This window comes from Anopheles marshallii, chromosome 2 (genome assembly GCF_943734725.1).
Source record: "Anopheles marshallii chromosome 2, idAnoMarsDA_429_01, whole genome shotgun sequence".
NCBI classification, from domain to species: Eukaryota; Metazoa; Arthropoda; class Insecta; order Diptera; family Culicidae; genus Anopheles; species Anopheles marshallii.
The window spans coordinates 7,746,440-7,772,791 of record NC_071326.1 but is presented as its reverse complement, the minus strand read 5'-3'; the positions used below and the strand labels follow the sequence as shown (position 1 = coordinate 7,772,791).

Sequence of the window (26,352 nt, the reverse complement as noted above, 5' to 3'; positions counted from 1 at the left end):
AAGAAAGTGATACTTATAAATCGTTTCCATCCTTTACGAGCGCGTGCCTTAGTGCTGGATGGATGGATTTTCCACCCGGTCCGGTTCTCTGCATAGTTTTGCATGCTCAAGCACGCCCGTCTTTAGTCCGTTTTGTGTTGCATCAGAGCTTTTTAATTCCCCCATCGTCGTCGTCACCCCCCGGAGCCACGTTCGCATACAACCGTTCACCATCTGGTATTTACTGGGCACTCCGTTTACTGGGCCAGAAAAACGACGACTTACCACGACGCACAGGACGGAAGTTGTCGTGTATTTCAATTACTGAAATTAGCACTATCGATGTTAACGAAGATAATGACGATAATGGTGTCGCGAATGAGAGACACTACGGTCGGTTGAAAATGGACGATGATATGCAATTTTCAACCGTCTCCCGGGGGTCTCGGCTGTCTCGTATTATCGCGAAGATCCGGACGGAAATTGAGCAAAACTGCCGAAGCAAAATGGCAAGCCAAGCCAGCCCGGACTGCATCGGTTGCGTCGGAATGGTCGAGCAGTGCAAGATAATGCCTTTTCGTAAATGATGCACTCATGTTTCCAAGTCCCGGGTGGGGTGATTGCATACAGCTTACTTTCCTTCTCTGGGTGGGTGTTTGCTATTTGATTCCAATTATAATAAATGAGCACAACACAATTTTTCTGTTTCAGGGTATAGATCTTATCAAATTAGCAAGATGTGCATGCAGAAAAGAATTAAGTCGTGTTTATTATTATACATGCCCAAGTATCAAAATCTCATACTAAGTGCTTCAGGCAATATTGATGAATTAAAGATCCAGCTTGAGATATCGTAGAATTATCTTAGAACCCAATATTGTCGAATTAAATATCCAGTTTGAAACACCATACCACGGGAAATCTGCGTCTCTTTACGATGCGTGGACGATCTTTAAGATTTTCAATTGAAAGATTTAATAAAACACACTGCCCAAGGGGAGAGCAATGTTAGCGCCTAGGAAGTCCTGGATCTCTAAACACCTTTAAGATTTTTCATTGCAAAATTTTACTAATATTTCTTACTGTTTTTTTTTAATAAAACACACTACCTATGTACGGAACAGCGCCGATACAGCGGAATAATTACATTTTCCCTTGCTAATCAAAACATCAAACACGGATCCTATTCATACTGGGCGATCCCTTATTTAAAAAAAAACGTACCTTTAATCCTTCCAATCCGCTTTTAAGCACTCAGATAGCACGGTAGAAGCTAGAAATGGGAACAGCCGTGCAATAACAACAGCGGAACAAAAAGAAGCTTTGAATAAAATTTCCTCCCCTCCAATGTGGAACAAGAGTTCGCGTTCGATGGAAGATTCGAAAATTACTACCAAACAAACGCGTCAGCGTGACGCGTTTCGCAGCTTTCCACGTGGTGGTATTAAACGTTAAAGCTCTGCGGTTCATGGCGGCAAAATCCCTCGTTGGTACACGTTCCATTAAGGCTAGCTTCGTTCGTGGCGAGTTCTTCGCCATGGTGCTTTATGTACACCGTGCTGCGTACGACACGTGTGTGTACACGTGGGGCCTTTTTTTGTTGTGTGTCTCTTCCTTCTTACCGCCAAGGATTTACGAAGCAGGGCGAACGAATTTCGAACTTTAATTTATGCGTAAAATCTATCCCCCATCCGTCTGGTGCAACCGGAAGCTTTGCACAGTACCGTAACCGTTAGTAACGACCTGCTCGATCCCGTCAATACAGCAGCTATGCGTGTCGAGTAAAAGGTGTTGGTAAAGTAATCTTCATCCATGGTCGGTACATTTTTTGTTTGTTTGGCCAAGGTGTCTATGTTACCCGCACGAATCTTTGCTTGCTTTGTTTGCTCGGGTATAAAATTTAAATCCTATCTGATAGCATCTTTTGAGTGCGTTTTATAAGGATGTTGATCACCCGACAACTCGCAATGTATTTTAGAACGTTTGTAACATTTTCTAAACATATTGCGAAGCTTTCACTTTGTAGAGTGTGTCTGTTTACTTAATATTTTCCATTCGATCGAATTGAGTCGTATTGTACTGTATTATAATATTTTTCAAGCATAACTATGCAATATTAATGTACTTACTTCTTTAAACTTTATAACCTTACCCTGACAACTAATGCACCACTACCACACCTTAACAGCTCCATTTTTATCATCTAAAATCCATTCATGCAGACACTCAAAGTGGAAAACATACTTCATCAAAGCTTATAATACTCGCACAAACCTTAGTAATGCACCCTGCCTCATATGCAACTCATCACAACTCACAGCATAATCTGTCGCTCTGAGCATTGGAAAGCTATCCCATACATTTACGCATATGCCGATCGTATGCAGTAGTGCATTTTTTACACATCTGCCAAAGATCGACAGTGAAATATTCAGCAGAAGGGCTGAAAAACTTTTCATTTATGAACACATCACCACATTGCTAGCACGCGAACGCAACGAGGGTGGCATAAAGTTGTTAGCGCCTAAGAACGGTGCTATAGAGCATCACTAGGCGTGTAGAAAAAAAAAACCCGTATGGGGCTGTGTTCATAGCAACACATCACCTAGCAACCGGAAAACAGTGCTCCGAGTGCCGTATCCTGTTTCTGCGTGCTAGCAACAACTGTCCCAGTATAGCATGTGATAGGATTTATTCATATTTGAGAGAGCTTTAGCGTTGGGGGTTGCATTGTTTAAAAGCTTCCCCCACGTACGCAGCAGTTTCCGTTGGAGGCATATGTTTGAGATGGTGAAATCGTGAGTTTTTCGTTAAATTATTGCAGTGTATAATATAAAAAAGCCAGTAGGTCACACAATACCACTTAAAAATGTACTCAAACTTCAGTTTCAAACAGTATACGCTTTATACTTTTTCCCAGTTTCCCTACAGAGTTTCATAATAAATTTTAAATACTCAAATAAAGTCACTTAATCGTGGCCGCAATTTCTGAAAACATAATAATTTTCCCACTAAACACAACGCATACGTTTAGGTAGATAACATTCATCATAAGAAATAATGCTTTGTTGTCCCAAGCACCCAACCTAAACATGCTGCTGTTTTGCCAGGAATTTTAATAACATTTCCCCAAAGCATACATGCCAAACATCTCAATACGTTGCTGGTGATGCGCACCCATATTCCGCAGCACAGAGCATGAAACACACAAGCGTCGCTGCGACCCATCGGATTGGACTCATTAGAACCTCGTGGGCAATGCGGCCATAATTTCAAGATGTCCGCATTTTCCCCATCCCGGCGCACGAAACAACAATTAAAGCCTACACTTGTGCCCGCGCGCCCAAGTTGGTAAAACGCGGGCACAAACAAAACATCCGGAACCAAGTATTTATGTACAATTTACTGGAGAGGATTTGCTCTCGGGTGAGGGCCGACTTACGGCTGCACTTTACAGCACAATTTATTTGTGTTTTTTTTTCTGTTTTACACCGTTCTGCTCCGGCAGAACTTCATTTCATCCGGCCGAACTGGACTGGTTTGTTGCAACTGTGGGGAGTTTACGGGGTTTGTTGCCTTTGTTCATTATGTGTACCATTTGTTTGGTCTTTGTTTCGTGCCTTTTATACACTCTTGTGATTCTGAAAACAAAAACTCCTCTTGTCAACATTCTTTTCTGCTTCTTTGCGGTATTTTTTGCTTGCATCTCTCGGAACAAATCCATTTAAGACATTTCGCAGCGTTCTTGTGTATTTATCCTGCTTGTTTGGTTATTAGCTTTGTTAATTTAATAATATTTCATGGTAGCTTTACTTTCTGCCATGAAAATGGAAAAGGGGTAAGCAAGTAAGCAAGCTTTTATGTACCTTAAACTCAAAAACGTCCATGTTCCCTTGCCTTTGTTTTCTCGACAAAGTGCTTTTCTAACATTTACCAAACCATGGTTCGAATATGCCTGGGATAATACTAACAACTTCACCTGCATTACTATTGAGATGCATGTTTTCCATTGTCTCCGGTCATCTTTTTGTGTTTGTGCTCATGCTTTTTCTGGTCTAATTTTCGGAACTTTAATAAATCATCCCTCGATTCCAGTGAAGGGTAAGGACTGGAAAAAGGATGGCAATAGTGAAAGGGCAACATACCAGCGACAGGGAACGAGTGCTCCGATATGTCCAAGCTTGTTTCAAGTGCTTGTGTAAGCGAAAACTAAAAATCCTACCAAATTCAAAGGTGCATTCGTTCGGTTCTGATTACACTGGCACAGCTGAAATCGAGTACACGATTGCGAACAAGTGCCTTCGCTTGTATGAAACACATAATCATGAACAATAATAAAGCTAACTTTTTGAATATGCAGATTTTTGCTTCGGAAGCTTTTGCCAAAGGGTTCATTTGCATGGCGAATAGTCGGTGCCCCTGTTACAACGGCTAGACGACGTGCTGGAATAATTTTCTGGTGAACTTTCGCACTATTGTGCTTAGCTACGATTTCAACTCGAAACAGCACCATTGAATGTGGCAAGGTTGAATTTGAATAGAATTTTATTTTTAATATTTTTGTCATATTATATCCATTATTACCTGTACTACATATGAACACTTGTATACGTGTTGAAAATTGTTAGAATGCTTCCATCGCATTATCGTCCTATTATTGCTAATTCGAATCAACTAAATAATTCGAATCAGGCGTTATTTTTGTATGAATTGTCTATTTTATTAGTTCTTTAATTTATTGACCTAAAAATAGATCTATAATTGGTAAAAGTATCTGATACAGAAAGACGACCTGGCTGTTTATAAAGTAACAAAAATAAATTATAGTTCCGTGTATAATACTACACTTTAATCTAGTATCGAGTATGTAGTTTAATTTTAGCTCGTATTGTCTTTAAGGAACCTTTTCAACCAAAGTTTGAAAATCCTGAAAAAGAACGCACTGGTGGCCCTCTCCTGTGTCACTCCCAGAAGAATATGTAAGACGAAATCAATCACAGTGTCATCAAAAACATTAACATCACTGTTTCCCCCCAACATCCGGCTGCCATTTTTTTTAAGACGAGCCATCTTACATGAACGTTTTAGCCACACATGCGAAAAGGATTTGTAGGATCAAAAACCCCATAACGGATTGATTGATTGTTTTGCGGGGTAGGCATGAAATTGGGAAGGCCATAAAGAACGTATTTTTTGTTGCCGAAAGTCTACCATCATGCAGCGAAAAACTGTACCAGCAAGCTTCTGCCACCATCGCAGGAAAATGCAACCCACAAACGCCACACGAAGTCAGTTGACGGTGTTCCCGGGTCGTTTTTAAAATTAACATAAGCATGACATCGGATCGACACTTCCGGGTCGGTGAACTCCCATTAGAATCGTTTAGGTGTAGTATGGAAAGTAAGGACGTACCCTCGACATGTGTAAAGAACAGCCTCTGCTACAGTAAAATCACATACGCTAAATATGACACAACAAAACTGCAACCAGCCATGGCCGTGCTCCGGGGAACACTAATGTCTTCTGCTAGGAACACAATTTTATTCTCGATCCCCATTGTTCCACTTCAGCTTTTTCGATCAACCTCACCGGTGTTAGTTGCGCTTTAAGGATTTACAGCTCGTACACGTGGGGTTCCTGCATCCGGTCGCCGTCGACGGTGTTTGCTGTTGTACGACTGGCATCGTGCAGTTTGCGTCTTGGACGATAATAAAAATCCGCAGTAACGATGTCGTTCACATGCAAAAGCACGAGTTGTTTGAAACACACACCGTCGGGTAGATGGGAAGAAAGGGAAAAGAATAAATCACCATGTCATGCCATTGATTGGTAACGAGAGGGGGGGAAGCGAAAGGGCACAAAACTCACCCTTGCCTCCCGCACTCAATGGAAAATGTTTAATTTTGCCTACCGAAGAAATACTGAGCTTCCGTCGTCGGTCCTTCCGGGTGAAGGGACGATTGCATGTGCACCGGATACGAGCTGGTGGGCGCTTCTTCATACGATTGCAATGGCTGTGCCTGTTGTCGGTGTGGTTGCTGTTTGTACGGTTGATGCGCACCGGAAAACCCACCAGGTGCAGCACTAGCAGCCACAAAGTCGGCCACGGTCTGCTGATAGTCTGGACGCTGCTGTACCTGCAACATCGATGGCTGGTGATGTTGTACGGTTTGCAGATATCCTGCCGGTGGTTGTTGGACCGAAGTTGTAAAGCCGGCCGGTGCGGCTTGTTGAGCTGTTTGCTGACCCATGGCCGTACCGCCGCCGACATACATGGGAGCCATCGGTGTTGCTACGTTTCCAAGTTGTCCTCGCTGCTGGGGCAAGTAAGTGTGTTGCGGTTGTTGGGGCATCGTTGTAGATGGTAGCATAATGCACCCTGCCGGATGTTGTTGAAGAAGATGCGGCTGCTGAGCTGGTAGTGCCTGGTACGATGGTTGTTGTTGCTGGTGGTACATTACTGCCGCAGGCTGCTGCATCTGCTGTTGGTGCATGGGCGTCTGCTGTCGATGGTGATGTCCATGTTGCATCGATGGTACTTTTCCCGCTAGTAACAAGGATATAACACTGAAATATCAATGCACCATCCAATCCCATCTCTTGGGAACGACAAAAATCACAACTAGTTTTTTTGTGGAAAACCCCATCCAAGGTATCCTTGGCAAAGCCTCCCGGATAAAATAATCAGATTAATTAACTCATCGGTCCACTTACCCTTCGATGGCATCGCTGCCGTTGTGGGCTTTGTGGAATTTTGTTTCATGATGAATTTAGAGTTGGGTTTTTTTCAGAAAGGAATTCACTGGGATATAAAAAAAACTAATGGATTGACGGTGTTCCGAATGTCACAAGCTTTCACCAATGTACGACCGAACGTAGCGAGATCTGATATTGCAATGTTCTCGTCTATACCGTGCTAAGCCTACTACGAAACGCATTCGTCGAAGTTTGTGATTGGTTGTGATGGTGGTGGTAGTCGCAGGTGCAAAGCCGATTTGTAGTTAAAAGGTGCAGGTTTTATTGAAAGCAAAGCTTTTTAGTAGAATATTTTATATTGTTACGGATAGGATAAAACTAACCATTTTTTAGGTAAAAGTTGCAAGGTCACAAGTTTGGAGTTCCTGATGATTCTGTAATTTCTCACCCCACCAAAACACATCTTCACAAGTCGTCAAATGTTGGTGCAAATCTCGGCTGGACCTTTTACCTTTAACTACTAAAATTACGTACTCAAATTAAAGTTCTCATATTAACTCATATAGTTCTCATATTAACTCATAACTTTACTCATATTATTAGGACCACCAATAGTTAGTCCTTTAAAAGTCTAAGTTTATATTAGAAAATTACTTGAATTACATGACTAACCCAAGTTCAACAATTACAACGTACTGTTCCATTTCTCGCAAACCATCATACACATCCCACTGTCCGGGACAGAATGGCAATTATTAAGACATTTATTTAGACGATTTATTTCCGTGACCTCTACAAGCTCCAAGGCTCCCACACAAGCATTGCTGGCACGACAAAAACATCATCATTCATGAAGATGGCGCTACTGTGCGCGTGTGTGTGTGTTAACATGCAGCAGTACGCTCGTGTGTGCCGAGACCACTTGTGGTCGAGTAGTGGTGTCACTTTTTTAAGGCCATTTCCAAACCTCGGAAATGATACAACCATTCTCGTGTTCGTTTGTCAAAGCTGTGTGTTCTAGCGCTCGCTATCTTCATATCTTTTCTCTCTTTCCTACCTCCAGCTCGATGGGGCCACGTACCATGCCAAACAGGACACATCGGCCGGCGGCGTGGCCCGGAACATCGCCGAAGGGATTTACAAAATTTATGGTAACGTTAATCTGATTTCGGCGGTTGGCAACGATCAAGTGAGTAGTGGCGTATCCAGTAGTAGCCTTCCGATGCTTAACGGCCAGAACAGACAAGGCAACAGCGTGTCATCCCAAAGACATCATCCTCAAAATAATAAAACTAATTGCACTTGCTATCTGACTGCTCTTGTCCGTTGCTGCGGGATTGTCTCGATTTCCCATGGTGTATCTGTAAAATCCTTGTTTTTTTCCGCCTCCAGAATGGTGTCCACATTCGAGGGCTTCTGCCAGAACATTGCGCATCATCGATTGTCACGCTTGGCAACTGCCCAACGGCCAGCTTTACGGTGTTGCTCGATCGGACGGGCGATTGTCGGGTGGTTGTGGGTGATATGGAGGCCCACCAAGCCATAACACCGGACTGGGTAAGTACTTTTCAGGGTCAATCGTATCATACGATGCAGGACATTTGTTTCAACCAGAACATCCGTTTGCATAATAACAGAAAAAAAAGGATACATTAATTTCACACGTCTTGTTAAAATTGGATCAATCAATCTAATCTAAAATAAAATCTGTGACCGTACAGGAAACTATCATTAATTATTCAATAGTACCCATTGCCTTCGGGGTTTGTGAACAAACGCAGGAAATCCATTTCGAAAATATCAATCAAAATCATTAAAATGCAACGACGTATTTCTGCTGGGTGAAGGAACTACACTACAAAACAAAAAATTGCATTCGAACCGAACTCGATGTCCCAATCAACCGCACCATTCTTCCAAGAGTGCATCATCCAGACTATTATTTACCTTTGTTAATATTTGCTTAATAATGCTCAACTTCGGTAATATTGCCGTACTTTCGCGGATCACGTGTTTGCTTTGTACATGCATTGAGATCAAATGCAATTTCAAACGAAAAAGGGCATATTCATTACATTGAAAATTAAACGCACTTTTCAAAGGATTCAAACGAATCGTTGGATTTAAGCGAAAAATAAAGATACGCTTGAAAGCTTCATAACATCGTCTTTGAAACATTATTACATTAAATGGTATTTGAAAACTACTTCACTTCACTTTACATTCACTAATTCATTTTTACCATTACTGTTTTTATTTCATGCACATTGTTTGATTAAACAAGATCAAATCACATACCAATTTGATACAGCAATCGCCGATGACTGTTATTGATGCAAATATTAGTGAAGCAGCTATGATAACCGTGTTTGAAGAATGTATTCGTTACAACAGACCAGGTGAGTGTCCCTACTTGTCTTCTTTATTTCTATTGTATTATAATCGATACATTATCCATTTTTTTTAATGTTGCTAATGTTGACTTCTTCTGATAAAGAGTCTGTTCAGATTTAATTGAACGTTCACAACACTTGGCTGTGGATCACATTCGGTGTGACAGTTTGGCAAGATATTGGACGAGTTGGCAGGAATTTTTGAAGCTTTTAATTAAATCTTTGGATCAAAGTAATTTCATACAAGGCTATTGATTCTTTGGTTGTATTGTAATACAGTTGTTCCTCATTGCTTAATCGCTATTAAACTTTTACGTGAACCATCGATGGAAAAACACCGTAATAACTCTTTCTTCTGTCGTATCGTTCTCATACTTTACCACCATGAAATGAAAAATCCACCTCGTAGTACATTTATTTATCAAAGTTTTATTACTTGAATACAACAATCATATTACCCTGGCTGTTGAACGTACACGTTCGATGTGCTGTGTTACAATTTAAATCGAGCATTTAGTTTCAATGCATGTGCGCGCATGAACAAAATTAAACTGAAACATTTATATCGCGAAACATTTACGTCTTCTTGTAACTGTGAATGGAATGTCGGTTATTTGTATTTTTTCTACTAAACTAAAGATATTAAAATTAAATTGGACGGAAAAAAGTCTACAGAGTTATAGAAAATTGAGATTGCTTGTCTTTACTACAAACGATATCCCTGTTAATTGTAGAAATAACCAAGAAAAGGGCAAACTGTTCACCCATACAGAATACTTTTTCGATTACGCCTAAGCAACTGCGAGCTGTTGCGTTTCTATATAACAAAAAATTGTAGTCAATAAAATGTAAAATCATCAAAAATTCCTAAACTCTACAGCGACGCGGATAGATCTACGGACGGACGGATATACCGATAGCTACGCTTACAAGCATACGTACTTCTACCTGTACGGGGTTGTGTTTAATTTAACGTATAATTACGAGTTACAGCTATATTAGACGATGCACAATTGTTTTTCTGTTTTCGTATTACATTGAGGCACTTTTTTCCTCTTCAGCGCAATTCATTAGGTGCTTCGAGTTTTGCGAAAAAGACATTTAATATAATAAGGCCACGCGCGTGTTCGATGATGCTTTGAAGTATACCAATTATTCGGGCACTTGTTGAGAGATTACTACATAAATCCAATATCGGTGTGCAACACATACGGAAGCGTCGCTATGTGCGATCCGGTGTATGGTTCAGTATTACAGAAATACACAGTGTATAAACGTTGATATGATGTTGTGGGGAACTCCGTTTTGCGTTTACCGGAGAGGTAGAATACAGATTGGATATGGGTGGATATGTAATTTACGAAGCCCGCATTGTTTAGATATAACCACCACTGTGCAGACTTCGGCTAGTATGGTGCGATGGATGATATCCCGGTTCGTGCATTTGCATCTGCATGACCAAATTCTTTGCCTCGCGACGCATTTCGTACGATTTGCGGGATTCCTTGTACAGCAGTAAAGAAGCGAGCGCCTGAATCATGAATGAAACCACGGCCAGCTCATATGACCACGAAAGCACATTGAATTTCGGGTACATCAGCCAATCGCGTCGGTATGCATTTCCACCAAAGACGGCCACAGCTAAGAATAAGAAAAAGGCTACAAAAGAGAAACCGAAAAGCTCCGATTATTGTGGAATCGATCGAAGTAGGCACAATAGAGATCCTAAACTCACATGATGATGCTATCCCGGTAAAGGAAATGCTGCTTAGCATCCACTCGTAACGCAACACAAACTTTAGTGGCCATCTTACAATCTCACAGGCCATGATAATCAGCGAGGTGAATGTGCACAGAAAGGAAATCGTTACAAATCCTTGCACCACCATCAACCATCCCGGCAGCAGGTACTCCCTGATGACGTAGTACTCCTAAACACACCGAAGAGCATAACGAAATTGTTAATTAGCAGGCCACGGCACAACATGTCATTAGCTTGCGATGGTTTGGGCACCGTCTCTCATTAGACCTCTTACCTCGCTGAAAATGTGATGGCAGCCGTTGAATTGCTTGGGAAACTGGTAGTACGGGTAGGTAAAGTCACGGAAGCAGTACTCCCACAGGCCCATGTTTTTGAAACTGCTGAATGACTCCGGATACGATACGATCCAATAGGGTGAGCAAAAGCTCATCAGTAAAAATACACCCGCGACGTACGACAATACTGCCCCGATTACCAATGCATCTATAAAAAGGAATGAGCAAAACGTTTTATGTACTTTCCGCTGAAACTTTTGTCATGTTGCACAAACAACGTCGGCCCAGCTATACACGGTGCATTTCATTTGTTTACAGTAGGCGTTGTATTGCATAGCGTAATGGGTCAAACCCAAAGTAGACACGCGAATTCCTTTGGATCAGTGCACCAATCGAAACGACATACTTACTGGATGCTTTGGGGTATTCATTCTTTTCTACCGTCGAAGACATCGCGGCAGAAGGCACTAGATTGTGGATTAAACAGGAATATGTGCAAAAAAGCTGGCTAAATTAAATAAAACACTGGACAACAGAACCACCCGACAAACACAACGAAAACCAAGCAATGAATGATCAACAGTGAGAAGCTCCTCCCTTTCGAGTGAGCAGTTTGGCTCACCGTTGGCTCACCTGCTGTCAGTGGAATGTATTGTCAAAACAAAAGCTACAGTGCAGCCAACTTGGCGACGTGTGTGGAAACATTTGCAAATTCAAATGTAACGTTTTCAAACAGCTATTGTTCAGGGGCTTTGAGTGTAATAGATAATACTACATTTATCGTTTGTGGTTTCTTATGTTAAAAAATAAATTATTCAACTTTTGATATTCTTTTGCAAACCGTAAAAAGTGAAAAAAAAACAATAATGCGTACACTTCCAAAAATGTTTTAAAAAATGGATCATGAAGCGATTAATTCATTTCGTTGTTGTATCTAAGCTGAGTTCAGTAAAGAGGTAATAAGCACATATCATATTTGTATAGAAGAAAAACAATTTGAAGTGTTTATATATATATATATATATATATATATATATATATCAATTTAATTATTCCGTCTTGAAACATTTTATTCTCAGTAAATTTGATTGTTTCTTAAAAACCGCTCTCCTGCCTGCCCTGAACACATTTTACATATTTTTGTTGCTTATTTCACACTGTCGAGCATGATGATTGTATAAAACATTGTGCAAGCTTTGTATATATAGCTCTAATCCACATTTTTCGTAAGGCTCGCTTCGTGATTCGTTGTAACATATAAAAATTTGATAATCATTAATTTAGAATTTTTTGTGTATGGTTAATGGAATGTCGATTTGAGCTGATATTATGGTTGTAAGCTGGAATTGTTGTGTACCAAGTCGGGCCAGGTATAACTGTTGGCAAGGCAGCATTTGGAAGCAATTTCCATGATTATGCCTGTGTCGGTGTAGATTATGAATGTGTGGATATGCTAACTTTTATCAAATGCAATCAAACTACAAACAACAAGGCAAGCATTCCACAGCAAGCACACCTTTTGTTCGTAGCTTTTATAATCTTTTTTACACATAAAAACCTTTTTTCCTACCTCGCTCTATTGGCAACCGTGATTCGAGCATAGAGTTGTTTAAAAAAAACTGTTAAAATAGAGATGTGTATAATACTAAAATTGGACGGACGAGTTCCATGAAACGTAAAATTAAGACATATACTACGAAAACATAGCTTTTCCTTAATAAAAAGTAGAAGACACTTGTATAGCATCGGCTTGGACGGTATGCTGATTGAGATTGCCCTACAACGACAGACTAATCTTTGCTAAACTAGTACATTTTCCATATCCTCTCACTAGGGACAGAAAACGCAAACCTTTTCCGCTTTTTCGTCAGCAGCTAAAGTCAAAACCGAACCGGTACCCCATTGTTAACTGTTGTACTTTGCGATGATGAATGCGATTGATCGATGGGATTATGGAATATGATTCGTTTTCGTTCGGGGGCACTTAGTTACGCTATGCGAAGCCGCAAGTCGTTTGTGCATCAAAGAGACTTTACAGATGTGCGTTTTTCCACTGCAGCCCTTAACGAAAGTGTGACCGCCCGCTTTAGGCCTTCGACTCGCTGTCCATCTGGAATTGCGTTTGTGATTCCTTCAGCTGTCGTCGTTTACGGGCCTGGACGTGTGCCTCGGTAAAGAACAGCGAGGACGAAACGGCACACGCAACAACACCGATGCAGGCTAGGATGAACGACCATCCGAACCAATTGTTCGCGTGTTCCGGCATCCACTTGTCCTTGTTGCCGAAGCAGGCAAATACGATCACACCAATGCTGCCGCAGATCGATGCCGCCAGCGTTATGTAACTGATTGCCTGTAACACAAACGGACAGAAAGATACCAGTTATTTCGCGTGTGAAGAGAATGTTAGGCCGGAAAATGGCCGGATACACTACCTTGATGAGTTTGACAAAGAACTTTTGATCCGGACCGGCACAAAGGAAGTACAGTAGCACCAACACCATCGCCAATATAACACCTATGGCACAGAGCGTGTAAAAGAACTGCGTGGCAACCATGAAAGCTGAAATGGAGAAACAATATGTCATTATACTAACTGCAAAGAACAACAAAAAACCCTTTCCAAAGCATGTTGTGCGTAGCAAGTTTAGTCGTAAATCATACAAACGTGCGCTATCCAAGTAGAGAAGTTTTGCTTCGGGAGATACATTGACAAGAATAGAGTACATTGGTAATAAAAAATATTTCAAGTTAAAAAAAAAGTATTGAAAAGTCTAAACAAGTCAAATAATTGCAAGACATTGCGTGTTTCACCACCAAACTGATAGTGGCATACAGTTCACGCCTCGTTCCATTCATTCATAGACCACACCAGCGATTGGGGTCGCTTGTGTAATGGAGAACAGAGCAGAACCTTCATGAAACCCTGCCAGAACAAAACAATACCGCGTGTGGTTAACCATTACAATAGGTTTTCTAAACCACAATTTAGAACGCCAGCCAATCGTTGGAGATACTTCACCATCCCGTGACACGCGTCCCTAAGGTTCGTGACGGGAGTTGTACAATTTCACGTACGAACACCTTTACCACTAGGATGTAAAAACTAAACACTAGCCTAGTAGAACACGAACATAACCCCACTTTAAACCATTCCTCATGTTGTGCAAAACGACACGGGAAATTGTACACACGTTGTGACTCATGAGACTGCCCATCGATGACAACATTCTAGTCAGCTAACCACGCGGAACCCGCTACCATTAATTAGTTCAATTAAAGCGTCGTTCAATGGTCGATCGAGTGCTCTCTGCTGCTGGAGTCACGCGCACCGATCGCGCTTCCCTTGTTTCCTACTTACGTGGGATGAGAAATCCGCGGATCTCGTCGTATCCGGTCGTGAACGGGTCGTACACCCAGCGGCAACCGACGAAAAAGCGACGCTGATAGTCATCGTTCACGTCTGGCAACGAACGGAAACAGTGCGTCCACAGGCCCAGCCGGTCCAGCTTGGCACCGGTAATGCGATAGTCGCTCACCAACCAGCTCGGTGTGGCAAACGCGACCAGTATCGTCACCAGTGCGACCACGAACACTCCAACACCGCAGTTGCCCGACAGGGAGCGTCGTTTCATGGTGGCTAAATCACTGCAAAAAAAAGGGAACGGGAAGAGAAATTCGCAACAGAGGCGGTTATTTATTAAATCACTATAAAAATCAATAGTCTAATGGAATGTACTACGGAAGCAGATGATGAGAAGCATTGAAGAAGCCACCATGGAAGCTTGTTTGTTGAGCAGCGAATGACGCTCGTCCACCGTGCTCAGTCGATTGTGGCCAAAACAGGTAGATTGAGCAGGTAATACCTTAAACAATAAGAACCTTAAACTACCACCCAGAAAAGAATCCCTTTTCGCGCTGTGTCGCTGCACTTCAAGTGCTTCAATTCCCTACCCTAACAGTTAAAGTTCGTGCAAAAATGTTTTCCCCGTCTTTCTTTTGGGGGAGCGACTTCCTGCAGAACGCGCTAACTACCGAACCGTAAACTCCGTCTAAAGAGCAACCTGTTGCCTTGCGATCGACACGCTAAAGGCAACGTTGTACAGCCCTTTGGTTTCACATGCACGTTCTGGAGCTGCACACACAAGTGAAAGTTTTCAATAATTGCTCACTTTTTTTGCCGAAGCCGGTATGTGAGGGGATGATAACACCTTAACCTAGCTGGAAGTCAAAAGCAAACGGTACGCTGAAGGGTGAAATAAACAGGACAGGGCAGTCGGCAAAAAGTTTGCCCCAAACAAGCGTACATTCAATTAAATGCAAACGTATACGAGTGTATCAGAAGCGAACAAGAACGCCGGACCGCAAAATCATTAAAGTAGAACAAATGGCCCATCCACTTACTCGCTGTCGCTCTCTATGTTTCTCTATTTGGTTCAATATCTTGGGGAGTTGAATTTGAATGTTGGCCAATTAAAGGATAAGCGTTGCAAAGGTCAGTGAAACAGAAAGGTATATTAGAAAGGAGGTTTAGATAACAGACTAGTGTTGGGTGAATCTGACTCAGATTCATGATTCTTTGAACTGATTGAAGAATCTGACTCTCTATTCCAAACATTGATGGATCCTCAAAGATTTACAAATCCACAGACTAAATCTTGAGGATTCTTGAATATTGAAGCTTTGAATCATTGAAGACTCTTTAATCTTTTGAGCGTCGATTCCTGATTTGAATGACTCCTCACTAAAGAGTTGCCTCTTTTCAAAAGATTCATTCAGCACAACACTCAAACCCTATAACTAGGCTGAAAGTTTACTACAACAATTAATCGGCAGATCATGTAATCTTCGTAATGACCCTTCACCCTCTATGTCTATGTTGAAATGTTTGATAAAGGAGCAAGATTTACAAGAAATACGACAATACTTTCCGAAGCTGCATAAGTTACAATTATCTTGAAGTTTGCACGTACTTCACTTTTGCCCCAGAAGTTTGTCCCCAAAAAGAACAGTGCCAAACGCGGTCCCGCTAATTCTAAAGACCCCCCCAGGACAAGGAACTACCTAACGAAGTGGTAGCGAAAAATACCTCTTGTCACGAACATGTTAACAACGCAAAAGAAAGAATGAACCCTCCCTGGATTCTTGGCTTCGAAAGTACCACAAATTGCTGCACTTTATCCAGTCGACCAGGGAGGAAAAGCACAACAAGAGTGAGTGTGAGGTCTCATTCTGCAGTATTGTCGCACTATAAATAAGCACAATTACTACCACCCTGGCGAAGTGTGGAAATGCAATGGCTGGGAAGGAAATGAGCTCACTGTGGCCGACGATCATTACGCTGAAGTGGTTATAGGGAAGCGTTTTAATAGCAGCAAGTGCAAGCGTTTAACAAATGCGTCTAGTAAATAGGAGCTTTGTAAGTGTGTCAAACAAGCAGATGAGTGTATTACAGAGGGGACATTTTTTGGGTTGGGATCATGAGTGGCATGCATTGTTTTGTTTTCTCCTGTACCGGACGAAACTGAATGTAAAGGAATGCAGCAGTTTACACCATGCAGGCAGCCTTTCAAGTACTCACAACGGTTGGGTATTGAAAACAGTCTCTGTTCTCGCTGTTTTACACCTTTTGCTGGAACCCCCTGGGCCGGGGTGGTCAGTTTACAACCCGGTGTGAAACTCTGAGAGCTAGCACGCTGCACGGCAAATCCTTGAGAGTGTCTTTGAGCGTATGTCTATGCTGCGCAGTACAAAACAAACGCTTATACTAACATTGGGCGGCACCTAAGGAAGGGGAGGAAATCGACGATACGGAGTTAGAGTTGTGCAACGCGACCAACAGAGACTGTTTTGTCCTTGTGGAGGAATGCTTCAAAATCTTGCTTCTATTGTCTTCTAATCACGATCACAATTAACGGCGACAATGCCATATGTGCGTGTGCAGACGTGTGAGACCGATCGTACGAGGATCACGAAGGAATGCCAAGCAAACACACGAAAAGCACGATCGTCCGGTGACACAACGCTGTTCCCGCCACAATAGAGCCAACCGCAAATGACGGTCGGTTCCATGGCCCGCCCGCAGACACTATTGTTTAATGCATCGCTGCATCCGTCCATGACACGGTTCAGCCGGCCGGTTCCTTCAAAGTGTTTAACTTCAGCAAAAGAAATAGCCTTATTTAATACATCAACACCTTCTTTCTCTCCGTTTCGCTTTGTACAGTTTTCTTCGAGCCCACGGATATGCGGATTGCGGCAAGACCATTCCACACCAAAATGGCCAACCTCGCCAAACGGGCGATCAAGTTCATCTCGCCCAACATACACGAGCTGGCCGAAATTGCCCGGGCGCTCCACTATCCCGGTCCGATTCCGACCAAATCCGTGCACGAGTACGGCACGGTCAGCGAGCTGCTGGCGGACATTGGACCGCTTGGGCTGTTTGTGGCTCGGACCATCGATCACGTGCTCGTTACGCTCGGCCAGTACGGAGTGGCGGTGTTTCGGCGTACCTCACCATCGGTTCCATTCTTCGATGCGGTGTCCCACCAGTATCAAACAGCGCCGGAAGATTCGGACGCCCAAGGACGCTTCTATCCCGGGCGCAACCACACCAAAATCGTCAACGTCTCCGGTGCGGGTGATAGTTTCACCAGTGGATTCATTGTGGCCGCACTGGCCGGATGTTCGGAGCCGGTATGCATGAATGTGGCACTCGAGGCGGCCGGGTGTGCACTGCAGGCGCGCGGTGCGGTTGCGAATCAATACTTTAGCCGAACGCATCCCTGCTGGGTGAATGAACAGGGAGCCCCATTTCAACCGCTCTAGACCAATAGGGTACAACATTCGGAGGTTTTTTGTTGACTAGACGAAGGAAAGACGATTCTATATTTTTACCGCACCAAAAGTGTACCAGACGAATCCATAATGAGGGGGTAGTAAGCATCTACAATATAATCTTAGTATAAGAAAAAATGAGTTTCCTCGCTTAGTAGCGACTTCGGTTTTGTGGAGGGGACTTTTAATGTGAACCGACCGTAGTTGGGAGGGACCGAAGTTGGGAGGGACCGTACATCGCAACCCAACATGCCAAACAATTCTGGAACCCTCTTCTCCAACGCTTGCACGGTTGAGACGGTTCTATGCGAGTGGGGCATTGTGTTTTGTTCTAGTGTTATGCAATGCCCTGAAACGAAAAAAAAACCGTATCCAAGTAATCACAGACGATAGTTTCCCACACTGCTTGCGGGTAGTGGTTGGCAGGCAGGTTACAAATTGCGAGATATATTTATGATCCGATGCTAGATAGAATGGCATCAGTGACATGATAACATTCAACGTGACAATCGCGAACAATCCATTAATTCCCAGTTAAATGCTTTGAATGATGTGAAGCAATTTAGGTTTTCCAACAAACAGTACATTTCGTTACTCAGTTACCAGAGGTGCATCAGGTTTAGCAGTACACAGATTACAAAATGGTACAAAATATGTTAATCTACTTGGAAATAAACAGAGGTTCCCCGTTAAAAGCAGCTTCCAGACAAACAAACCCCAACCAATGTTGCCACCAATTAGCTTAACAACTTTAAACGTTCTTCCGTAACTACGGTTACGTTTACTCGCCTCGTAAAGCAAACTATGACTCCTTCTCAACAACGGATCACCTTTATGCCTTTTTTGTGGTCACCATAACGACGTGACACATTTTGCTCACTGCAATGCTGATGAGGAACACAAAGCTTTCACAGTAACAAACCGGAGGCGACAGTTGAAGCGATCTTGAGTTGAAGAGATGCTTGAAATATTTCGCCAATAGAAAAAAACTTTTAACTCCGAGTGGAATCATTGACGGAGTGTCACATAGTAAAGAGCGATTTGCGTTAGTGTTTGTGCATAATGGATCTTTTGAGAACATTTGTTCGTATGTAATCTTCCATAAAAAGTAGGATTGGGTTAATCTTTGAACTTGATGATTGGATCTGAATCTCTATTCCAAAGATTCATCAATCCTCTAAGATTCATCTAAGATTTATTATCGAACAAGGGCTTGTCCGCCATCATTTCTCTTTGGACCTTCAAAGGACTTGATCCATCACTGCTCAGAGAACTCATGAATCTTTTGACAGTCGATTTCAATGACTCCTCGCTAAAGATTCCTATGATTGACTCTTCTCGAGTCATGATTCAGTCGATTCGAGTCGAGTCTAACGGACTTCAGGAATTCTTGGAGGTCTTGAGCGGAACGATACCAATGACCCATAATAGAGTTCGGATGTCCAATTTACTTGGAGATTCATGAATCTTCAAGCCCAAAATCATTCATTTCGATTCATGAATCGGACTTAGAATTCCGCCACGCTAATTTGAGCAATTAATCACTCTCGGCTTACACGGAAAAAGAGTTGCTTATGCTTTCTTTAACACACCGTGGTGGTGATCTCCAACAACCGCAAATAGACGGGCCACATCGGGGGCACCTGTGTTTAAAGTAACGCCAGGAACGGTATCCGCGTGTAATTTCGGGATGACCGTTCAAATAACAACTTTTGTTTTTCCCGCTACACCGGCCCAGGGCTGCTGCCCGAAGTGCCGGAGTGTCTCTGGACAAACAGTCGTCTGGCTCATCACTGTCGGTGTGCGGGGGTTTTCCCACAAAACGAGCGCTCTAAACTATTGGGCCAATGAGGGGCATTTGTTGGTAAACGGGGACCCGATGTTCGCTTCGAGGATCATCCCAACATGGTGAAGGTTTGTTTGCTTGTGGCAAATAAATCGCCCCATTTCAGGCTGTAGCAGAAGGAAAGTACACTTTGGCTGCAACCACCACAACGCAAGGCAGCCACTTCATCGTTGCCACTTGCTGCGATTGCCAACTGTTGCGCTTCCGTTTGCTTCACTGTGGGGCTAGGGATGGCACGGCCTCCTCCTAATGATGATGGGGAACATCTTCCTCGCAGCGATTCGATCGACGCCGGCCTATTAAAAGTACATTTGTCAGGTAATCGAACAGATGTACGATTCGATGATGATTGTGTGTGGCGATAACTATCAACGTGCTAACACCGGTACCACATTTCTTTGACTTGTATCAAACCCTCCAGAGCTTGGAGTGGAACTCCTCCTAATAGTGCCAGCCCCTCCCTGATTCTGATGGTGACGGAACAACGTTGGTACACTGTGACGACGGAACATTCCAAATCTTCGAACTCTCACAGTAGGCCTTGACCGAGAATGGTTGAACAACAGCGAAACAAGTCAGTCGTGAATCCTTCATTGCCGTAGAAGACGAGTTTACGATCGTACTGGATGAGAACGAAAGGGTTCTTTGCTAATTGGCTCAAAATGAGTCACACTCGACGGTGATCACGGCGACAAAACAGCACCTCGAATAACACCACACACGCTTTCCAGTCACACAGAAGCGTTCCATCGCCGATGCCTTTGGAACGTACGGAATCTTGGAGGGCAAGGCATTCCCGTATGTATGGCAACGACCCAGAACATCACACAAATGATTTGCTGCCTCCGGAACCAAACTAACCCACTGAACCGAAATGCACAAAACACGAAGACAGCGCCTACTATTGCTGGAACAGGTCACTCTCCGCTTCGTCCACGTCTTCTAGCTTCAATCCGCGCGCGCGTTAGTATCGTGTCACCGTACACCATACACTGTTGGTTTGGGGTGTTGGTTCCGCGTAACTGATGACTGCATCTATGAAGCCGAGATGGAAACGCACATTTCGTCTGTCTGGCCGAACTGCATAAACAGCAACACGGACGGTTCACACACTACGCACTGTTTTCACGCTAAACGCAGCACACCTCGCCCGATTGTTGGGATAATAAAGTAGCGGGTTTTTATCAAACACCCCTTGCGGACAACTTACACTGTGGTGGTGGTGGTCTTGGCACGCCCAGATAGAAGCTCCGAATTTTGTTGCATTACTTCGCCACACTGCGCGTGAGAATGAGAAGAAAATGCCGTCGTCGTTGTCGTCGTCGTCTTCGCAGCCGTATGCGAGTGCGTGAGTTAATACGCGCGTCGTTGTGAGATACAAACTGGCTGGAGTAAAAAAAAAAACCTGTCCGCGCCCGTATTCGTTTGCGGTGTTGGCTGTGTGTTTGTACAACGGGGGTTGAAAACCAGCAAGCGCTGACTGCTTGAAAGCGTGCGTGCGCGGGTGTGGAGAGTTGGGGGCAGCGAGGGAAGTTATGTTGCAACGCTACCACACACAACCAACGACGCTGCTTGCTTTGTTTCACCTTCTTCGGTGGTGAGAATGAACTATTATACACCTGAGCGGTGGAAAAGAAAACACCAACACATAAATGCGGGGTTCGGCATTTGTGTAGGGTGAGAAAGTGGAAAAGTGTGTGGAATTTTTATGACTGTGACAATAATTTCTATAAAATTGGAACAGGGTAAAAACTCTTCGTGAACTGAATAATAGTTCTGATAATTATTTTAAATGCCACCTGTTATATTTATTATTTCGGAGCAGAACGATTTAGCTTGAGAAACACTGCTCTGTGTAACCAAATACACCACTCTGTGTTAGGCAGTGGTCCTTGTTACATGCTTGTTAATAAGAAATTTTAAATTATTACTTTTAATTAATCTATTTTTTATTTCGTTATCAAAAAGTGACAGGTAAAATGTTACTGCACCCGATGTACAAATAAACGTTTTGATTCTTATCGCGTTTTGTGGTGTGGCGGTTACAGCAGGCACAGCAAATCCTCGACACACTAATGGACTCCTGTACAGTCTGCCGACTCGATAATGAACATTTAATGAGTCGGTCATGTACTGTATATGAAGCAAACGCTTCCATGCTTTATTCCCTATTTTGGACGGAATTCTTTTCTTCTTGAGATTGTTGTGCTAATGTTACTGTTCCACTTTTTGTGACATTGCGGTGAAAAGTTTTGTTTCCCTCACTTAAAACTTGAATTATTTGAGTTATGTGGGTGTAAAAAAAATCTTTCCTAAAGCTACTCTCTTATAAGGCAATTGGTTCATTCCGAGCAAGATGAGTATGTGTGTGGAGTGCAACTCCTCCTGCGGAATGTGGAATGTCGATATGTCTACCTCTAGATATCGGTATGGCCTCCGCGATATTTACGCTCGTCCATCGTGTACGCGGCGGCCATTTCCGTGTTGGCAATGTTGTTCAGCCTCCGGTATGTGGCACGGCGGGCCTCCACGATGAACAGTATGCCGGCCGGGAACAGCGCAAACGTGCCGACGACACCCAACGCGAATGACCACCCCATATCGTTGTGCTCCCAGTTTGGCATCCAATCACGGCTATCACCATAGCAACCGAAAGTCGCGACCGCTATCAAACCGCAAAATGCAGACAACAGCAGCACCGTACCGTTTGTGAGCAGCAGCATGATGTAGCGATCGTTGTCCCGGGAGCAGCTCAGGTACATCAGCGTCATGATCACGCCCATCAGGAGCAGCGTGAAGCAGAGCGTGAAGAAGAACTGTACTGCTATGAAGAACCCGGGCAGAATGTAGTCATGGATGATGTAGTACTCCTCCTCGAATATCCACATGCATCCATTGAACGGGTAGTCATACCATCGGTGAATATCTTGAAAGTTTCTAAGGCACAGCTCCCAGAGTCCTGAAACGCAAGGCAAGCATTAGTTAATCCGCTCCACCGTAAACAATAACAGCATTATAGTTGTGCGCCAAGTGTTTGTTTACACAGTTCTTCTATTCCACAATCCACCCAAACCCCTCTCGCCGTACTACGTCCTCCACCGTTACCATCAATGAACAGGCGTTGCAATTGATGACACACCCCAAATGGAACTCCCGTGTAGACTTGGGAACCTTCACGGAATCGCAACGAAAGATTCGCGCCCTTACCTAGGTTGGTGAACTTTGGATGCTTAAGTTTGCCATCTGTTTGTAACCAGTAGGGCGAGCAGAACGCGATCAGAATAAACAAAAATGCAAAAGCCGTAAATCCGATGGCAAACTTTCCCGTTCTTGTGCTTGCGCCCATTTTGACGTTTCTGTGCAGACTGAATCAAGCTGCATGAATGGAAGCGTTGGATTGCAGGTCCATGGAATGGGCAACGGATGGGTGATGTTGTTCCATTTACAAACCCCTTGTTCATTATTGAGTGCTTTCACTATGTTTTTTTCTAAAACTGACGTTAATCCTGCCTTTTCTTGATAGGATTGTACAAATGGATTTATTACCCTTTTGTAGAGTTTTCGTATTTTATTACTTCTGTTCAAATTTGCTTAAAACTCAACACGCGTCCACAACCCAGCTGTGTGTGTATATACACCTTATGTGCTGCTCGAATGCCCCTGCAGCAAAAGTAGGCGATTTGACAGCGGCCCAAAGCACCAACACCAACAATTAAATAGCGCTTCTTTGTAAACAAACGAATGGTTCAAGTGCGTCGCTTTGCTGGAGTGCATTTGCTGAAGCTACATTTACCACACTTGACCGCGGTAAAATGGCACGTAGAAATGTATGGACCATGGAGGAAACGCGTGAGCTACTTTCCATCATCAAGGAGCTGGATTTGATGAAGCTTTTCGGCGAAGAGCGCAACAGCAAGCTGTACCAAACTGCGGAGAATCATATGAAGCAGCGAGGATTCTTCTATAAGGACGCTTTCCAGATTGAGCACAAATGGAAAAATCTCAAGCGGACGTATCACAAAACGAAGCGAGAAAACTACCTGACGGAGTCGTGTGAATTTTACGAAGAACTTGACGAACTTATGGCCTTGAAACCAGCGAGTTCCAAAACAAAAGGTAAGCGCCGAGGACAGCTTCATAACTCGCATTAGATATAATTGGCCGAGCTCTCCCTTATCTTCACTCTCTCGTCCCATCACAGAAGTCAGCGATCGACCGAAACGACCGAGAGCCGTGTTGGAAAACTTTGACCTTCTGCTAACCAAGCTCGCCAAGGTGGAACGTGAAAACAATGACGAATTCTTCAAAAAACAAAAAGATCTCGTAGACTACGAGTTTGATCTGTACACGCATGACGAGCGGCAGTACACGACCAAAGTATCCCAGATGCTTAATCGAAACATGAACGATTTCTGTGCCAAAGCGAATCAGATTCTGCTCCAGGAAGGAATCGTGGAGAAGATTGTCGACGAGGAGGAGGAAGCAAATCTTGGAGAGTCGAAGTCTATAGAAGAATTGACCACCACCGAGCAGCTGGTGGTGTTGGATGAACAACCGGTCGTGAAGAAGGAGATTGTGAAAGAATTTTACCAAACGTGGCGAGAAGAAGAACCGTTTTAAAGGACTTGGCGAATAGAATAGAGCCTTCGATGAAAACATGTAACGCGAACATATGCGTAATGCACTCAATTTATTCTATTTTTTGTTTGTAGTTTAACAAATTCGTCATGCTCTTCGGCTTACAATATTCATAGATAGTTCGGGAAATGGTTAGTAATTAATTTGTCCCTCCGCTGATGAAATATACCTGGTTGTATTCAATCGACCGGAAAAGCACGTATTTCGATTGCAGGTGTTCCTTGAGCGCATCCCTTACGGTCTCTCCCTCGACCGTGGTCGTATAGTTCGTGCTGGTCGAACCATCCGGTTGTGGATACTTTCCGCCCAATTCTAGCAGCGATTCCTTCCACTCTTCCAAATATGGTGTTTGGTTCTTTTCGAGAATGTTATGCAAGATGCAGCAGGTAAGCAGAATCTGCGGCACAAAGTTGATATCGATGTCGATTTTCCGTTGCAGTATGCGGAACCGTACCCGAAGCTTTTCGAACGCTTCATCCACGAATATGCGTGCTTTGTTTAGATGTTCGTTGAACGTTTCTTCTTCGGTCGTTTGCGGTGTCACGTAAGCGTGTTGCAGCCAAGGAAGCAACGGGTAGGAGGATTCGGACACGATGAACGACTTTATTGTGGTGCCATTGACACTCTGAGTAGGCTGTGAAGACAGCAACGAGTACAATCAATCATGCTGAAGAGTTGAGAGCAAAGCGTATCTTACCAATTCTGCACCTTCAAAGTGTTGGTACAGGCCAGAATCGCTCAACACGACACTGTCCTCTGTTGCACCGACATGTCCACATGTAATGTGCCTAAAACTAGTAAAACAACATAAAAAAAACATGAGACCTTGTTCTTCGCCCTGAGGCTCGGCCTTCTTTGATTAGCATACCAATGATTGTTATCGACGACCGCTTGCAGAATCAAAGAAGGCCATTTCCTTCCGTTGAGATAATTTTTAGAATCAGCCAGCGAGGGCGTAATGGGAATGTGTATACGACCCATCGCACCAATAATCAACGGAATGTCGCTCTTCTCCTCAAATGCTTTACCGATATCGCCCATCTCATCGTGGTCGGGCAGATAGATCTCCGTGTCCATGGCGTTCTTTACTATCGATTTGCAAAACTGATGGACACAGTTCTTGACCGTCGCTTTGTGCACGCCAAATAGGTTTCCGATGGTGGCGTAATCGGCACCGGTCGTCAGCTTGTACAACCCGATTCCAATCTTTTTCTCGGCACTACAAGACTGGGCCGCCAGCAATGGATGCGGTGCCAGATCTTGGTTAAGCATCTCCACCAAGGTATCGAACATTCCACGATCCATACGGAAATGTTGCAACAGCTCCTGATCGTTGTTGTCATGCTGGAACAGTTCGCGGAACCATCGATCGTTGCGGGTCAACTTCCAGATCTTACGCGTCGGTATGCTGTCCAGCAGTTCCGTCTCCAGCTTGCTGCTCCATTCTTTCCGATGGGCCTCACCGTTGCGTTTCAGCTGGTAGCGTAGCCGCTGGAGGAAAATCTTGGACCGCTTCTTCCTGTTCGCATCGTACTGTTTGAACAGCTCCGCCTGTTTTGTTGCGAACGTTAGGAACAGATTCTCCACCACTTGCCGTTTATGAGCTGGGTCCATAGTTTTCCAAACCAAATTACCCCGTATAAACGTACACCGGATTGGTCTGCCGAGTTGGGTTGATGAAAGGACGCGCACTTCGAGCAGGGCTCTTAACTTCCCCGATGAGGTGACTGGGTGAAACGTCACACGCACAACCAATCTCACCACAGCACTTTCTGCAGCGAAATGGTAAGCTTGAAATGCTATGGGCTACGTAAAACTTGCATCAATCGGTACAAAATAAAACTTTCGACTGCGACAGAGCATATTCTGTGCCTAAATCAAATGACGACCGTGTAAGCAAGAGATTCGAAGAGAAAAGGTCTG

At 43.6% G+C, this 26,352-nt stretch overlaps 6 protein-coding genes and 1 pseudogene across 6 annotated transcripts; 2 read left to right on the top strand and 5 right to left on the bottom strand.

The window, feature by feature from the left end:
* Positions 1-5,573: 5,573 nt before the first annotated feature.
* On the bottom strand, positions 5,574-6,917 carry LOC128709161 (putative mediator of RNA polymerase II transcription subunit 26; annotated as a pseudogene).
* A 732-nt stretch (positions 6,918-7,649) lies between these two features.
* LOC128709881 (pseudouridine kinase-like) lies at positions 7,650-10,070 on the top strand. Its single transcript, XM_053804916.1, has 5 exons — positions 7,650-7,685; positions 7,739-7,883; positions 8,087-8,232; positions 8,960-9,074; positions 9,949-10,070. The coding sequence occupies exons 1-5, from the start codon at positions 7,650-7,652 to the stop codon at positions 10,068-10,070; spliced, it is 564 nt and encodes a 187-aa protein (XP_053660891.1).
* Positions 10,071-10,443: 373 nt separating this feature from the next.
* LOC128719847 (uncharacterized) lies at positions 10,444-11,558 on the bottom strand. The gene is made up of 4 exons (XM_053813486.1): positions 11,516-11,558; positions 11,105-11,313; positions 10,804-10,999; positions 10,444-10,727 (listed from the first exon to the last, which is right to left on the bottom strand). The coding sequence occupies exons 1-4, from the start codon at positions 11,556-11,558 to the stop codon at positions 10,444-10,446; spliced, it is 732 nt and encodes a 243-aa protein (XP_053669461.1).
* A 1,633-nt stretch (positions 11,559-13,191) lies between these two features.
* On the bottom strand, positions 13,192-21,057 carry LOC128706764 (uncharacterized). The gene is made up of 4 exons (XM_053801707.1): positions 21,002-21,057; positions 14,467-14,753; positions 13,541-13,668; positions 13,192-13,458 (listed from the first exon to the last, which is right to left on the bottom strand). Exons 1-4 carry the CDS (start codon positions 21,055-21,057, stop codon positions 13,192-13,194), a joined length of 738 nt encoding a protein of 245 aa, XP_053657682.1.
* Positions 21,058-22,208: 1,151 nt separating this feature from the next.
* Positions 22,209-23,137, bottom strand: LOC128706924 (uncharacterized). Its single transcript, XM_053801866.1, has 2 exons — positions 22,999-23,137; positions 22,209-22,750 (listed from the first exon to the last, which is right to left on the bottom strand). Exons 1-2 carry the CDS (start codon positions 23,135-23,137, stop codon positions 22,209-22,211), a joined length of 681 nt encoding a protein of 226 aa, XP_053657841.1.
* Positions 23,138-23,603: 466 nt separating this feature from the next.
* LOC128709246 (uncharacterized) lies at positions 23,604-24,411 on the top strand. Its single transcript, XM_053804234.1, has 2 exons — positions 23,604-23,913; positions 23,993-24,411. The coding sequence occupies exons 1-2, from the start codon at positions 23,604-23,606 to the stop codon at positions 24,409-24,411; spliced, it is 729 nt and encodes a 242-aa protein (XP_053660209.1).
* A 157-nt stretch (positions 24,412-24,568) lies between these two features.
* On the bottom strand, positions 24,569-26,164 carry LOC128709207 (uncharacterized). The gene is made up of 3 exons (XM_053804191.1): positions 25,298-26,164; positions 25,127-25,223; positions 24,569-25,063 (listed from the first exon to the last, which is right to left on the bottom strand). Exons 1-3 carry the CDS (start codon positions 26,041-26,043, stop codon positions 24,569-24,571), a joined length of 1,338 nt encoding a protein of 445 aa, XP_053660166.1. The 5' UTR covers positions 26,044-26,164.
* Positions 26,165-26,352: the final 188 nt, after the last annotated feature.

Excerpts from the sequence above, each read along its gene's own strand:
- LOC128709881 (XM_053804916.1), top strand. The coding sequence starts at position 7,650 with ATGATACAACCATTCTCGTGTTCGTTTGTCAAAGCT. Across the intron at positions 8,233-8,959 it reads AAGCCATAACACCGGACTGG|ATCAAATCACATACCAATTT; the intron begins GTAAGTACTTTT and ends TGATTAAACAAG. Across the intron at positions 9,075-9,948 it reads TATTCGTTACAACAGACCAG|CGACGCGGATAGATCTACGG; the intron begins GTGAGTGTCCCT and ends TAAACTCTACAG.
- LOC128709246 (XM_053804234.1), top strand. The coding sequence starts at position 23,604 with ATGGCACGTAGAAATGTATGGACCATGGAGGAAACGCGTGAGCTACTT. Across the intron at positions 23,914-23,992 it reads TTCCAAAACAAAAGGTAAGC|AAGTCAGCGATCGACCGAAA; the intron begins GCCGAGGACAGC and ends GTCCCATCACAG.
- LOC128706924 (XM_053801866.1), bottom strand. The coding sequence starts at position 23,137 with ATGGGCGCAAGCACAAGAACGGGAAAGTTTGCCATCGGATTTACGGCT. Across the intron at positions 22,751-22,998 it reads TCCAAAGTTCACCAACCTAG|GACTCTGGGAGCTGTGCCTT; the intron begins GTAAGGGCGCGA and ends CTTGCGTTTCAG.
- LOC128709207 (XM_053804191.1), bottom strand. The coding sequence starts at position 26,043 with ATGGACCCAGCTCATAAACGGCAAGTGGTGGAGAATCTGTTCCTAACG. Across the intron at positions 25,224-25,297 it reads GTCGTCGATAACAATCATTG|TTTTAGGCACATTACATGTG; the intron begins GTATGCTAATCA and ends TTGTTTTACTAG. Across the intron at positions 25,064-25,126 it reads ACTTTGAAGGTGCAGAATTG|CCTACTCAGAGTGTCAATGG; the intron begins GTAAGATACGCT and ends CTGTCTTCACAG.
- LOC128719847 (XM_053813486.1), bottom strand. The coding sequence starts at position 11,558 with ATGTCTTCGACGGTAGAAAAGAATGAATACCCCAAAGCATCCA. Across the intron at positions 11,000-11,104 it reads GCCATCACATTTTCAGCGAG|GAGTACTACGTCATCAGGGA; the intron begins GTAAGAGGTCTA and ends CGGTGTGTTTAG. Across the intron at positions 10,728-10,803 it reads TACCGGGATAGCATCATCAT|CCTTTTTCTTATTCTTAGCT; the intron begins GTGAGTTTAGGA and ends TCTCTTTTGTAG.
- LOC128706764 (XM_053801707.1), bottom strand. The coding sequence starts at position 21,057 with ATGCAACAAAATTCGGAGCTTCTATCTGGGCGTGCCAAGACCACCACC. Across the intron at positions 14,754-21,001 it reads AAGACCACCACCACCACAGT|TGATTTAGCCACCATGAAAC; the intron begins GTAAGTTGTCCG and ends TTTTTTTTGCAG. Across the intron at positions 13,669-14,466 it reads CCGCGGATTTCTCATCCCAC|CTTTCATGGTTGCCACGCAG; the intron begins GTAAGTAGGAAA and ends TCTCCATTTCAG.